Source organism: Lepisosteus oculatus, chromosome 7 (assembly GCF_040954835.1).
Source record: "Lepisosteus oculatus isolate fLepOcu1 chromosome 7, fLepOcu1.hap2, whole genome shotgun sequence".
Lineage (NCBI taxonomy): Eukaryota > Metazoa > Chordata > Actinopteri > Semionotiformes > Lepisosteidae > Lepisosteus > Lepisosteus oculatus.
This window is the reverse complement of record NC_090702.1, coordinates 41,305,825-41,320,613: the sequence shown is the minus strand read 5'-3', so window position 1 is coordinate 41,320,613 and position 14,789 is coordinate 41,305,825. Positions and strand designations below refer to the sequence as shown.

The window sequence follows — 14,789 nt, the reverse complement described above, 5'->3', positions numbered from 1 at the left end:
CGCCCCCTCCCCCAGATTTAGAAGGCACAGTGACCTTTTCTTTTCATGCTGTCTGTCTTGGGACTCGTCAGTCGTCACTGGGGTGAGCCTGGCGCCAGCGTGTGGAGGGCACAAGCCCCGTACACGTGCTCCTCCAGCAAGCACGTTGTTGATCTGCTAGACGTATGCGCTTACTGCAGGCTGTGTGTACAGGAAAAGCAGTGATGACCAGAGGAATAATGCATCTCTTGCAAAGCTCACCGGAAGCTCACCTGTACCCATCCCGTCCCAGGGAGTCCCTGCTTGTCAGCCTGCTTGGTTCAAGCCCCCACACCTCCAACAGCTCTTTGGCTGATCCTGGTCACCGTTATCCAATGATGACACAGCCCATGTCGGCACATCTGGGCTCAACCTGTGCTCTGACTGAGCACCTTGACCCCAGATAGCTCTAATGTAAGCCTTCTGTTTAAACTTTGTCTGGTCGGTTTGTCTGTCTGTCCCAATAGGTCAGCAAGTTTGCTGAATTTTTATGTGATATGAACTGAAAATCTCCCCAGCTTCTGCTGCTTATGTGATGGTTGTATGCAGGACCAAGTGCTTACATTCATACTGTAAGTGACTGTCTCAGTCCATTTGCTTTTTACCAGAGGCTGTATTGTATTTATTTTCCTTTAGCTTCCTGGAGACATTCTTTGCCTCACTTTCATCTGAATTAAGACAAGTACCCCTGACTATATTTTCCTGCTGGGTTGATACTGGACACTGGTTTGAATTGTCTTAATTTCAATCCTAAATTTAACCTACTCAAGTCCAGAATATCTGCAGAATATAAGCAGAGATCTGCCCGTTTCTAGAGATTTGATATGCCATGTAAGGATAAACACCCTCCTAATGTGTACATGTTGGAGAAAAAAACATGGCACATTGACAGAAACCATATCCAAAAATAATCAGGATGATAAACCACTGACATTTTCAGCTGACCGCTGACAAAGAGAAGTGTTTTTTTTTTGTTTGATCTATTATTCTTATTAACATATTCAATTTAACTCACTTCAATTCAGAATACTTTATTCATCCCAATGGGTGTAATTGTTTTTTTAGATGGTTTTATCCACAGCAACTTACTTTTATATCCATTTATTGAATTTGTTTTAATGAAGATAGCAGGTTGGTAAATAACAAGCCTTTCTCCATCAGAAATTCACAGGGCCCCACCTGGCATTTAATCCCACAACCCTCTAGTTTTGTGTTCAGAGTCCTAGCCACTACTCCTCGATGAATGTCATCCTCATGGTGTTTGATTCCAGAAATAAAAAGAAATACGAGTTGTTTGCAGTCAACGACAAAGACAGCGTTATGTCTTTGGCAAGCCTAAAGAGAAGCTGCGCTTTCAGACAAGAAGTATTAGGGATTAGAGAACAAAGAGTTAGTCTTGGGCATATAAATGATTTGTGCATGGATACCCCATGGATGGTATCAGATAGGTACTTGAATGATTCCTGCAAACGTAAAAATGATGCTCTGCTAACTGTGCTGCTTTGTCTTTAATCATATTTAAGTGAGAGGCTATGAAGGTTTTTAATTTATATGAAGTGAGCAGAAAGAGTGGCTAACCTAATCTTGTAAATACAGCAAGAGACCACTGGTCTCCAGTTGATCAGATAAAGAACAAATTCAGAATTTAAACTTGTTAATGAAGTGTACTGGCAGTTAAATAATGTGTTGCATGAGCAATTCAAAGAAAGAACATTTATTATTATTCAGCACTGATAACATGACTTCAATCTTTAATTGATAGTCTCAGTCAGTCACATTTTGGATTAAGATTTGGAACACATTGGAATTAAAAGCCTTACAAACCTAGGTTGTATTTCTGGTAGTTTTCTTTTTCAAATCTTTCCTATTTAAAGAAATAGGACCTGAAATGGAGAGCATTTTTTTTGAAAGACTGGACAGCGAACATGTAACAATGCTTAAATTAAGTTCACCTAGTGTGCCATGTGACAAAACCAGTCCATGTGCATTAATTGTATTGTAGCCACTGCCGATATGCCTTAGAAAAATATATCTGTATGTGGATTTATATATGACTCACTCCTAAATTGTGATGTGGAAGATGTTATAGAAAGTGGTTCTGCCCTGTGCAGTCTATGTTTTTCACCACAGGATTGTAGAATCTGCATAACCCAAACAACGATAACAAGAAGGGGATCGTCTGAAAGATTAAAACTTTGTAAACACTGAAGATTGAGGCGTGCTCTGGAAATGTTTTCCATTGAATAAGTGCAAGATTGATTTGTGCTGAAAGCAGGCTTTTGTTGTCTAAAATGTTTTCTAGACATAATCTTTACCCATGATGCATTTCCTTGCTTTTTAGCTTCAGTTTTGCCAAGATTTGCTTTAGGTTTTTATAATTCTTAACTCATTTACTCCACTGCTCAAAATATGACTCATTTTCTTTTGTGCAAGCCTTCCTCTTCCTCTGTTCTTTTAGGTGACTTATTGCATTTACTTCTAAGGCTTATTTTCCTTTGCTCCAGCTTTATCTTCTTAAACCATACTAAAAAGCTATGAGCTCATGCACACAATAAGGAGTTGTTCCTTACTCACAAGTGCTTTGAGATGGTTGCTCTGTAAAACAAATCAGCAGTCATGTGTAAATATACATTGTGGAGGGAAAATGACTACAATAATAACATTAATAATTTTGCAATTTTGAGCTTTTGGAAGCAGTCATTTGAAAGCGGCTCTTTGTTGAAGAACTAGTCATCCGGATTCCCAGGCTGAAGAAGACCTAATTTAGAACTTCCTCTTTCTTTAAGGCCAATGTGTGTGACCCCAAAACAGTGCCGAGCATAATCTTTTGTCTAGACTGAAACCCGTCACCCGTTTGTCCATCGCTGAAGACTAGAGCCACTGTCTGATTGCAAAAGCAAGGGAAGAGCAGAGAAACTGAACCAGCTGTTTTGGCTAATCTTCTCCTACCAACTTGTAAATGTGTTTTGTGATTAATGTAGGTGCTGTGGACAGTAACAGCTGGATCTCTGCCAGCCACTGCCTCTGAGTTCTTAATGGCTTGTTTCATCACTCATACATGTTGTTTTGTTTATGTAATTTAATGATAATGTGGTAGCAATTAGCACTTGGTTCCTATCAGTAGGTTTCTGTTTGCTCTGATATTTTTTTATACGGTTTCTAGTCTTTAATATCTCTTTCCTAGTGCATGATGCATGTTCTTTAAATACAGTATACACCAGTATTACCTGTAACACCGTAGAAAGACACTGTAAAATTTTTTTCAGTGATTTGGAATGAGACTGTCCTGAACTACAGCCACTCATCTGGGACTTAGAAGCTGAAGGTCTTGTTTTTCCTGGTTCCAAATTTAGAAAGATTTCTTTGCACTTATCCTCACCAGCTATAAGTAACGGAACTTGAGAGAGCTTCTCAGGGTTACTTTGTTAAAAATACTCCCAGAGCCTTCTGCTTTCCTAATGTTCGATTTGTGGAATGTTCTTTCAGTGCTGTTGTGTCTCTCTGGGTTTCCTCAAGGTTTAAGGGCTGGTTACTATGGGTTTTGAAGACATGTCTTTTTAATACTCAGAAAGTGTTAACAAATATTTGCACGAAGGGATTTACTGTGTTGAGAGCTTAACTGTAGTTTACAGAGGTCAGCGAATAATTCTTTAATCATGTTGTGTAAGCACAGTGCGTTGATCCTGGGAACACCGTGGAAGTAAGCTGAAATGGAATGGCTTATTTTACAGTAGTGACAGAAAGCAAATGCATTCACTTTGTACACTTTAAAATCTAAAAACCTTTTGTGGAGCATGTTTTTATGGGCATGTTGATATCTTTGAACTGGTTTTGCGTTCCATGTCTGTAAAATATTTAACCACACAAAGTAAGAAACCTCGCCAGTGTTTCTTTATCAAACCAACCCTTTTGCCCGTTGTCCACCAGGTCCATGGAAAGTGCATTTGCAAACACAATACAGCAGGTGATCACTGTGAGCGCTGCGCCCCTCTGTACAATGACCAGCCCTGGCTGCCTGCTGATGGACTGACTGGGGCTCCACATGAATGTAAAAGTAAGTAACGTGTTGACTTACTGGACATGCCTCTGTATGCATCCATAATTAAAGTATGTTTCATTCTATTTGTATTAAGTAAAACACCAGTATCTCCATTAAGTAAAAGAGCATCTAGGCACCCTTTACTGCTCATTACCTGATGTGTTTAAACACCAGTCTTTGCTTAACTTCTAACTTAGCTCATAAAAATTCAGAGAAAGCCTTTTACTCACACTCATAACTCAGGTACTGTGGGATCTAGAGAGAATCACTTTGCAAGTTTTTCCACTTTAGTATATTATTTGAATCTGTTCTTATCTTCCTTCTGTGCACCGGGATTTCTTAAGTACAATAGATTGATATTTTCTGTCATTCTGAAGTTGAACTGAAAAAATGATTGAATTTCATCATTTTTGCAGGGCATGTGCAATCATTTGCCATCTATATTGCATGTACAGAAATATTCACATTTTGCTCAGAAGATATTGTGAAAAAATGCTCTTACTTAGTCATGATTATTTCTGTTATATTGGGTTTATTAATACTGATTTCCCAAGAGTTCTAAAACTCTGTTTCAAAAGGAGTTTTAAAGAGCCAATCTTTATGCACACTTATTATTTTTTACTGTATGATGTGAAGAAGAAATGGGGATTTAAAAAGAATAATATCATTGGTCCTAACATGTCTAAACGGTGAACGGTTTGTCACCAATGATGATTGTCCTGTTAGATCTCTGGAATGTTTTAGAGGGGTTTTTGTAAGGTATGGGTGCTGTTTCAGATCTCTCAGCTGCTTCTCTAGCTCATATGGAGAGAAACACCTTGAAACTGAAATACAAATATGATGTGCTCGGTTTTGTAAGCCTGAAACCCTTGGTAAAGGCAGTAATCTATCGAATCATCTCAAAAAGCTTCAGCGAAACCGACCACAATTTCTAATTTGTGTTGCCACATGTTTCTCACTGTTAAAATGTGTTTCACGAGGAATGACAGCAGCCGAAAGGTTGGGAGAAATTAGAATCGTTTATTGGGATGTGAAGACTTGGCTTAGCCCGCTTGGCTGAGGGCCAACCTCCCGGCCGTCGGACGGGGAGGATAGGACCCCCATGCGACCAATTGGGCAGCTGCAAAGGTGGAGAGGGGGTGGAGGAGGGATGCAGAAACCGAATGAGGAAGAGGAGAGGGTGACGTTTGGTATATATGGAGACCGGTTGCTTACGTCAGAATTAGTGGGAATTGTAGCAGCTGTGTCGAATGAACTCAGCTGCCTTCATTCCTCCCGAACTTTCATTAAAAACTCCATCTACTGCTGAGGTACACTGGTTTGTTATTGCACTCATTGTACAGAAAAGTACATTCATAATTTGTGTTTGATCTATGGTGCACATGAGTAAAAAATGTACATGCTCTATCGCTTAATCAGGTGGAAAAGAGATCAAGTAGAACTTAAATCATAAGTTCTTAAATAAGTACTTAAATCATAGCAGCAGTCAGACCCTTGTTCTAAACATTGCTTGTCTGAAGCAGATAAATGAATAGATAAAATACATCTTTGTGTTCTTTCTAGGTTGTATGACACATTATGTCAAAAGTAGTGTTTGCACAAGACTGGTTATATGTCTTTATTAGTGATAAGCTCACACCCTTACAAGGAAAATAACATCACTTTGGTTAAATTAAAAATGTAAAAGTCATTCGTGGGATTCTTTGTTTTTGATTTTTACTTTCCCGTTAGCAGTAAGTCATTAAAGCTGACACCTACCATAATTATGCCGTCTCCATTTCATGTCATTAACATGCCACCATATTAAACACTCTACATACAAAGGAATAGGTAATAGGTTTATTCCGTGCTGAAAAGAGAAGAAAGAAAACGCAACATTTCGGCTGTGGAGCCTTCTTCAGGTGTGAGCTTAACTGAAACGTTGTGTTTTCTTTCTTCTCTTCTCAGCATGGAATAAACCTATTACTTGTTCCTTTGCTGCCTACGCATGCTGACGCGGCTACCCAACTGAACTAATCTACATACATTATGCATTATCTAATTATTACGATGGCCTAGTCTCTCGTTTTAACATTTTGTGTGGTGCCTGTCCGAATAAAAGATTCGGGCGACAAACTGGTTTCAAAAAATAAATTGGCAAAAGCAATTAAAAATGGACAAACCTGTTGGAAATTAGGCGCCGGCCTATGGAACTCTTTTTCTGCATGTCCGAAAGGGATATGCAAGCCGTGGAGCGAGAATAATCGGACCTGACGACAGTTAATAGCTTTCTGTTCCGCTTATCCTAATTACACGGGGCCTATAAACCTATAAGCTCGGAATCTGCAAGAAGGCAGCAAGATAAAAGGTGGAAAGGAAGAGGCCTAATTATTTCTGCTTTGTCGGTCCGGCATACTGACTGGCTTTGTCTCCCGATCCCCCCCCCCCTCCCCATTTGATGTAGAGTGCAAGTGTCACGGCCACTCGGACAGCTGTCACTTTGACTGGGGTGCATGGCTAGCCTCGGGCCAGCGCAGCGGAGGGGTGTGCGACCACTGCCGGCACAACACCGAGGGCCGGAACTGCCAGCTCTGCAAGAGCGGCTTCTACAGAGACCCGCACCGGCCCTCCTCCGCCCCTGACTCCTGCACCCGTAAGAGCCGCTTGACCCCGCAGTCCGGCCTTCTTCCTGGTGACTGGCACCGGCGTGGAAGTAGGCCTGTCGTGTTTTAAAAAAAATAATTCAGAATCATCAGCTTACACTTATATAGCGCTTTTCTGGACACTCCACTCCCAAAGGGAGGTATATTCAACTCCTGCACCAGCCCTGCAACAGCCTTATCACCCTGCAGCTCATAACCGGCAGCCCCACTGAAGCTCAGCAGGTGTGAGCCCGGTCAGTACCTGGATGGGAGACCTCCTGGGAAAAAGCTAAGGTTGCTGCTGGAAGAGGTGTTAGTAGGACCAGTAGGGGGCGCTCACCCTGCGGTCTGTGTGGGTCGTAATGCCCCAGTATAGTGACGGGGACACTGTACTGTAAAAAGGAAGCCTTTGGATGAGATGTAAAACCGAGGTCCTGACTCTCTGTGGTCATTAAAAATCCCTGGGCATTTCTCAATAAGAGTAGGGGTATACTCTGGAATCCTGGCCAAATTTCCCATTGGCCTTTACCAATCATGGCCTCCTCATAATCCCCCTCTATGAGTTTCCTTCATCACTGTGTTCTCCTCCCCTCAGAGAGCTGGTGTGTGGAGAGTGTACTGGTGCATCCAGGTGGATGCTGCGCACTGGTGGTGGTGGAGGGGAGTCCCCATTACCTGTAGAGCTCTATATGGAATGTCCAGAAAAGTGCTATATAAGTGTAAGGAATTATTCATTATTATTGTTGTTCTTGTTTTTGTTATTATTATTATTATTATTATTATTATTATTATTATTATTATTATTATTGATTGCTGTATGATAGCAATCGGAAGATTGTGAGGATTTTATTTGCTTCTAGTTGGTGTATTGTACTATGAGGTCAGGGTACAATTGTTTCTGTAAAACAGCATTAGAGTTTTTGCTTTATTGTTGCTAAAGATTGGGGTCACAATCTTATTGTTCACAAGAAATCCTAAATGTTAATATCTCAGAACAAGCTTACCAGAGACAGAGTCCCTCTAAGATAGTATGGATGAGAATACATGTTGGTATGCAGTGGTTCAGTTGTTTACAGGTAATTACAAAAGGTCTTTCAGGTTGCTATTTACTTTTTTCCTCAAAAGCGTTAACATCTTTAATTTGGGAATTACAAAAATGTATGATTTATAAACCTAAATCTTTATTTCTTTGTGCCAATTTGAATGAAGATACTTAACTATTATAATGGTGCCCAAATAAGGAGGGGTAGTTAAACTACAAAATAAGGGGGTCATGGAGGCAACAAACGGGTCCTGGTACAATCTTGCTATGTAAGCAAATAATATTTAACATAAGATTAGTTATGTCACCTCGTTTTTTATCTTGCACAGCTTTAAAATAGAGTAAGAATTAGGCCCAGGCTTAGACAAGACAATCACATATTTATTAACAGGAAATAAACACTACTACGCAGCACACAACATTACACAGCAATCAGTTACACTACAGACAGAATACCCAGAAATAGATCTTTATAATCTAATTGATATAACCAGCCAAAGAGAGAACTGCATCCTAATCAACAAGGTGTATCCTAACCAGGATTAAATCTGCCTTACTAAGCAGATGCTTACAGTTGAGTAGAAGTTGTCTATTTGAAATAAAGGCATCACTAAAGTAGGAAAGATGATTTTAGCATGCTGGTTTTACAATAAAGATATTCAAAATTTCCACATAAATAAGAATGTTCCAATCATTGTTGAATATTTAGCATGTCAATATGACTGATTTAATGATCCCTCGGTGACTCAATTGTAACATATTTAATTATTAACCCTTTAATTATTTGTATCCTGCTCTGTGTTTACTTACATGGCCATTATGTAAACACAGCAGCATTGCTTACACATTATCTCAAACCTTCACAATAAGGCACTCAAAATGGGAAGAAAAAACAAATTAATTCCTGTTGAAATTCAGCTGCTCCATTTTCTGCAACACGATTTTAGGATAAAAAATAGAGGTAAAAATACAGGAAGGAATTTTTACAGACTTATTCATTTTTTAAATGTATGTAAAACATTTTGTAGACTAATAGTACATATTAATTTAAGAATCTACTCAATTTGTTTCTGGCAGTCGTGTTTCAATAAAGGTTTGCTCAGTGACGCTTTGACTGTACCACACTGTAGGCTGCTTCTCTGTAGTATTGTGTAGTCTGTTCAGTACAGCTAACACAGGCTTTGCTGCAGTTTTACATAAATGCACAATGCAAAATAAAAGGCTCATTTAAAAAAAAAATTTGGAATGGAAAGCTCATTTTAGGAATGGCGCCCCCTCCATAGAGTATGCCCATACAGTGACCTAACAGAGAGAGGTGTATTAGCAAGGGCTGTGTTTTAAGAAGGATCATGAGAAGTGTCAGCCGTCTAGACTGGAGCTGAGCCAATAAACAACACAGAGTTAGAGATTCCCCTGTGTGAAATTCCACAGGTTTTCAGGGAACAAGCCAGCACAAGTCAGTTTATGCAATACTGATGGGCACCTGACCACATGAGTAACCAGAATATAATGGCAAGCCAAGAGAAGGATAAAAACAGGAAGAGAATCACAAACATTTAACAAAACAATTTTTCAAATGTGACTCACCATTCTGCAGAGTCCGGAAACAGCAGATTGATTCATCATCGGTAAGAATGAAGAACACTTGTCTAGATTCCAAAGAATCTTTTATTTAGAGTTATTAAAACAATCGTTAAGGCTCTTTTATTCACAAATATTTTTTTATTGTAGACACCTGGTGTGTTATGGATGTAAATACACATTCTGTGGGCCTAAATAAACTGGGGTAGCTAACATATTCTAAAGACACAGACAGGAGCCGGTTTAAAACACAGACAGATCGTAGAGGGAGCAACCAAATTTATTGACAATTTAGACTGAGGTATTTGATTTAAGGGGAGGCTGTTTTTTTTGGTTTCTGTGAATAACAATTTAGAAAACCTATCCAAAAAGCAGGTGAATGCAGAGTGATGAGAGTAGCAAGAGAGGTTCTCTCCGGTAGCAGTTACCATTGTGAACTTGACATCTCTCTGTCAAGTCAACTTTGTAATCCTGAACTATGTTAGGCAGGCGAGATTAAGATTTACTTCAGTCACAGCACGCGTGTTCCTACTGTAATATTGAATAATTCCTGTTCTTAAACTGTGAAAGATTTATTTTTCTTTTTGCTGTCTTAGTGCAAGCTTCAGCAGGGTAACCCCAAAAAAAACTGAAAGGCCCAGGGATTTAACGCCTTGAGCAGAAACCTGCATACAATTTGCAAACGATGAGCGATAACAGTATGTAACAAACGATTCTAGCCAATATTCTGATTCATTCAAGATATGAATGAGGATATTATTAAAATAAAAACATGTTTTCAAATAGGACATTCAGCTGCAAAGTCAGTTTATAAAATTTGTTTTATAAATCAGGTTTAGTTTGCATACTTAATATTTGATTTTTTTTCAGTCCTGCAGAGAATTCCATATACAGTAGAATGTAGATTATTTTGAAAACTGATAAAAGCTTTATCCACAACTACAGAATAAGATTGTTAGGTATTCTGATTTGGCTTCGCTGTTGAGGCTGCTGAGTTCAGCCAAAGCTGTTAGGCTCGTGGTTAGACACCCTGCATCCTGGATAGAAACGTGTATTATTCTATGTAACTTTATGCAATGTTTTAAGTATGTATATTCCTAAATTTGTCTACCTTCCCCAAGCCTCTCTGATTTTGCATTGTGCCAATTTGACCTTGGGCAGCTAATCCTAAAGTATTATATTAAGGCTTATTTTATTACTATGACGTACTTTGCTTTATTCGACAACTATTTACCCTTTTAAAGGTGCTGCTGGCTTTTAATTTAAAATTACAGTGTATATGGTATGTATTTCCAGATGGAATCTTTGGCATGCACTAAAGTGTTTCTGAAACAAACGAGAAAGTATATGAGACGTTTGTGTTTTTGCCCCAAGCTTCAGCATTAAGCTGAGTGGGTTAATATAAGAAGTTCAAGACAAGAGTTCCAGGGAGAATTTGTGCAGTGGTCCAATGTGTTCTCCTAATAGTAATTCTCAAGAACTGTGAATTTGGGTATTTGAGGTCGTTCTAACAAAGATTCTGCTGTTCCCGTTTTAAATTTCACTCAGAGAATACACTTGAACGGACATCTCAAATGGCTCATTTACATACCAATACGCCCCTTTTTGAATTCCTATGCGTGATTCTCTTTGTCAATATTTCTGTTGTTACTCCTAATTTTAACTGAATGCGTTCGCCTGCTCATTTCTTCCCTCTGATTTATAGAAAAGATTCTGAATGGTGGTTTTTGTATGGAGCCCAAGCAGAGGTTTTTCCTCACGCTTTCTGGGTGCTAATGGACATTTCATGCAGAGCAGACTCTGCAAAATCAAAACAGAGTCCACGTCCCTGATTGATTTCTTTCTTGATCACTTGCGTGTGTGCCCACTGTCCAGGATTCTGCCATTATCAATATATAATATAAAATTCCAGCTGGGGGATTTCCAAATGAGATTGGATAAAATACTAATCAGTAAATAATATGTTGCCATTTAGTCTAAAATAGTCATATTTTATGGTGGACACAATGGTTTGTAACCCAAAATATGTTTATATTATTTATTTGTTATTAGTTCCTCCTTTCTTCTTCAAAGCGGTGTTGAATCTACTACTGTTAGAGAACCAGTTTGAGAAAATACATTTTTTTAAACAAACTGAAAAGAAATAATAAAAGAAAGAATTAAATGGCTAGGAGGTACTTTCCGTTTACATTCCTGATATAATCTGCTGGTCTTAATGGCTGAGCCTTTTTTTATAAGTCTGTAAGTATCATAGAAGGGTTTTTAAACTTCTGATTAATTTCTTTTACCACATTCCACACTGTTTACAGGAGTAGTACTGGTGTTGTCTTGTTCTCTTTAGGACTCGTCTTTCTGCTGAGAAACAGTGCAGTCTAATGTTGCAAGACCAGCTCTTTTATTTTAGCATTTTCTCTAGGTTTGAAATGCAGTTGCTTCTTTCTCTCTTTGACAGCTTTCGGCTGCGCATTCAGGGTATTAACAAGTGCCGAGGTTTCCAGACATCCATTTGATTCAGGAGAACAAAAGCAAATGTAATCAGGGAATCTATAGAGAGAGGCGCCAATCGCTTGTGTTAATTTATTTAAACTGGGCACAGCGAATGTGCAATTTGATTTCAATTGAGCAAAAGGATATTCTCATGCAGCTTTGAGAACAGAGAAAGCACTTGAATGCTGCCTTGAAAATCAGCACAGGAGACCGGATTCAAACTACACACTCCAGTTTTCACAAACCGCTGAATGTTTGAGAATTTTCTGTTCTCTGTGTTTCTTGGATTTGTTGTGTTGGTTTCCTCTTGCACATGTTGTTATACTGAACATTCTACATGCTTGCCACTGTGCTCAGAGATGTATGCACATATTGGAAAACCTGTCCAGTCAAGCATACGGCAAGGTTCATTTAAAACAGGCAAGGATTGCGGTGTTTTTGCCTTCATGTTTCACTCTAGGCTCCAAATAATTAAAATAAGTGATGTGTGTATGACACAAATTACAACAACTCAGCATTCTTTTTAAACTTACACAGCCTTGATGACTTAAAAGTGCTATTAGACTATTAGAGTTGCATGCTTTACTTACAAACAACCTTTCATAAAATGACTGTCTTGAACTTAGGACTAGTGCAACACGGGTTTTGCATGGCTTTTCTCATTATCTGATATCAGAGTACTTAGCATTCATTTAAAAATGGAGATATTCCCACTTCTAATGTTCTGTATTCGAATATATGCAGTGATTACTTCTTATATAAGCGCTGGTTCAACAGACCTTGTTTGGGTTACTTGTCAGGCTTAAAATATTTAAGAAAGAATTTACTTGTAGCAGATTTGCCTTATGAGCTGCATACCATCATGATAAAAGCTGATAAGTCTTATCAAGCATTTGGGAACAGAATGAAATTTGTATAAATGACAACCTTTCAGATATTGTACTTAACGTCTGTGTGTCTGGATTACAGCACTGTTACTCTAGGAGGAAAATTTTATTTTTGATAGCCAGTTAGCTACCCTTTTATCTCTCTAAAGAGTACGACTCAAATAGTGACTCCTGGAAATGAAAAATAAAATTCTGACCTTTTAGAAAATAATATCTCTTAGGAGGAGTGTTTACATCATAAAACATTCTCTAAAATGTTTTATTTTATCATAAAGAAAATATTTGCAGAGTGGTTTTAACAAACAAGAACAATGTGTCCTTTTATAAAAAGGGTTCTTACAAGAAATGCAGCAGCTTATGTATGGTTACAAATCCAGCCCATTTGGTAGTGAGTAGTTAATTGATGCAAAAGATCTCATCCAGCCATTTCTTGAAAGAAACCAGGATATTGGCTTCTACAACTGTCCCACACCCCCACAACACTTTGTGTAAAGAAGTCCCCCCTGTTCTTTGTTTTTAGTGCACTTCCACATACAGTAGATTCCACATGTACTCTCTGGATAGGCCATGCACAGGCCAGTCAGTGTAGAGGATGCATGAACAAGAATCCAGTCAGCTCCTGCCTGCTGAACATGGGCAGCCCAGGCAGTTGGTGTGGGATCGCAGTTTTTAAATCCTACAGAAATTGCAGGACCCCCAGCTTACGTTAAAACAACACCTCAAACATTTGCTTTAGGAATGGACCGGTATGGGTAAAATACAAGGACGAAAATATATTTTCCATTCTTATGTTTGCCAAATAGTGAAATGGTATTACATTACATAGTTCACGTGAAATTATTTTTTGTCCTTTCTGTTGTAAACAGAAGTTAATATACTACAGTTCTGTCACGTGTAAGGAGATAGTACAGAGCTGTCATTTTTCTAGGACCTGTCAGCATTCCTGAGATGTCACAGTGTAGGCCCACACTGCTTAGTACTCATCCTGAAGTGTAAAAGATCTTTAAGGAGCTGGTGTCTGGTCTGCCAGTATCGCTTGTTAACATACAGTATTAATCAGACCTTAGCCATGACATGAGTCGGGGATGAAGCCCAGTTCTATTTTTCATTCTGCTGACACGCAGCCAGGTGTAGCTGAGGTCTTGGAAGAGTCACGGTGCTTGCCTGTGTGTTTGACTGGCAGGTGTGTGAAGGCAGAACAGAAGTGCTCATAGTAGAAAGCAGAGTGTGCCGACCATAACACAGGGTAAGATCAATTCTGGCTTGCGCAAAACACTTATTTCAGCATTGGCTCGGCACTGCATGACGCCAGTTTTTCTCTGTAGCTTACCTGTCACTGATCTCCTGCAAGTATTCCAAAGAGTGTGACTAAGGGGGTAAAAATAAGAAGAGAGGAATGGTTTGGGAATTGTATTACATTCTCAGATTTGCACTAGAGCCACTGTGTGTCTGTAAAAGTGATTACTAAGCCATGGAAGGAAGTAGAGGCAAAAAAACTATTCTACCGTTTTCCTTCTGGAAGTGAACAGTAGCATGCCTGGATGGCGGGTGGATTTTGTCATGCTCTAGTCTTTGCCAACCAGAGAAAGAAGGTGTATATATTGCTCCTGTTGCGATCTGCAAAGACATCCCGATTAGATATTAGGAATGACCTTGTCTGCAGTTGATAGTAACAGTAAGATAGTCTTGGATTCACTGAAAGGTGTGAATATTTAACATGTTTTCTCTACATGTATACAAAGACCTACTTTAAATGAAGTAGAAAGACAAGAAAGTCTTTATATTCCTTTCCAAGTAGTAATTCCCTTAGGCTAATTACAACTGCAATGCTTATAATACTTTATAGCATACAATTATCTTTATCTCTGTACAATAAGTTTTATTATGAATTATGATGTAAGAAGGAGAGATTAATGCCAACTTTAACTGTCTCCTTTCTCACGTCTTTTAGAACACTTTTCAGAATTATCTACGTGAAGCAAAAGTATTAGCTTTATCTGTAGTACTATTAAACTTAAGCTGACAGTAGAACTTCCAAGAAGCCAAATCTGTAGATTAAGAACTTAGAAATAGAAATTAACTTGCTAAGCATCTTCTATATATATGTGTATAAA

At 38.8% G+C, this 14,789-nt stretch overlaps 1 protein-coding gene across 2 annotated transcripts in view; it reads left to right on the top strand.

The window, feature by feature from the left end:
• The window catches only part of ntn4 (netrin 4), a 33,282-nt gene that overhangs the window by 11,430 nt on the left and 7,063 nt on the right, over positions 1–14,789 (top strand). For both annotated transcript variants that reach the window (XM_015352340.2, XM_006633360.3), the window contains 2 exons: positions 3,946–4,072; positions 6,501–6,689. In XM_015352340.2, the coding sequence (XP_015207826.2) occupies positions 3,946–4,072; positions 6,501–6,689 (316 nt within the window). The remainder of the gene's footprint in view (positions 1–3,945; positions 4,073–6,500; positions 6,690–14,789) is intronic.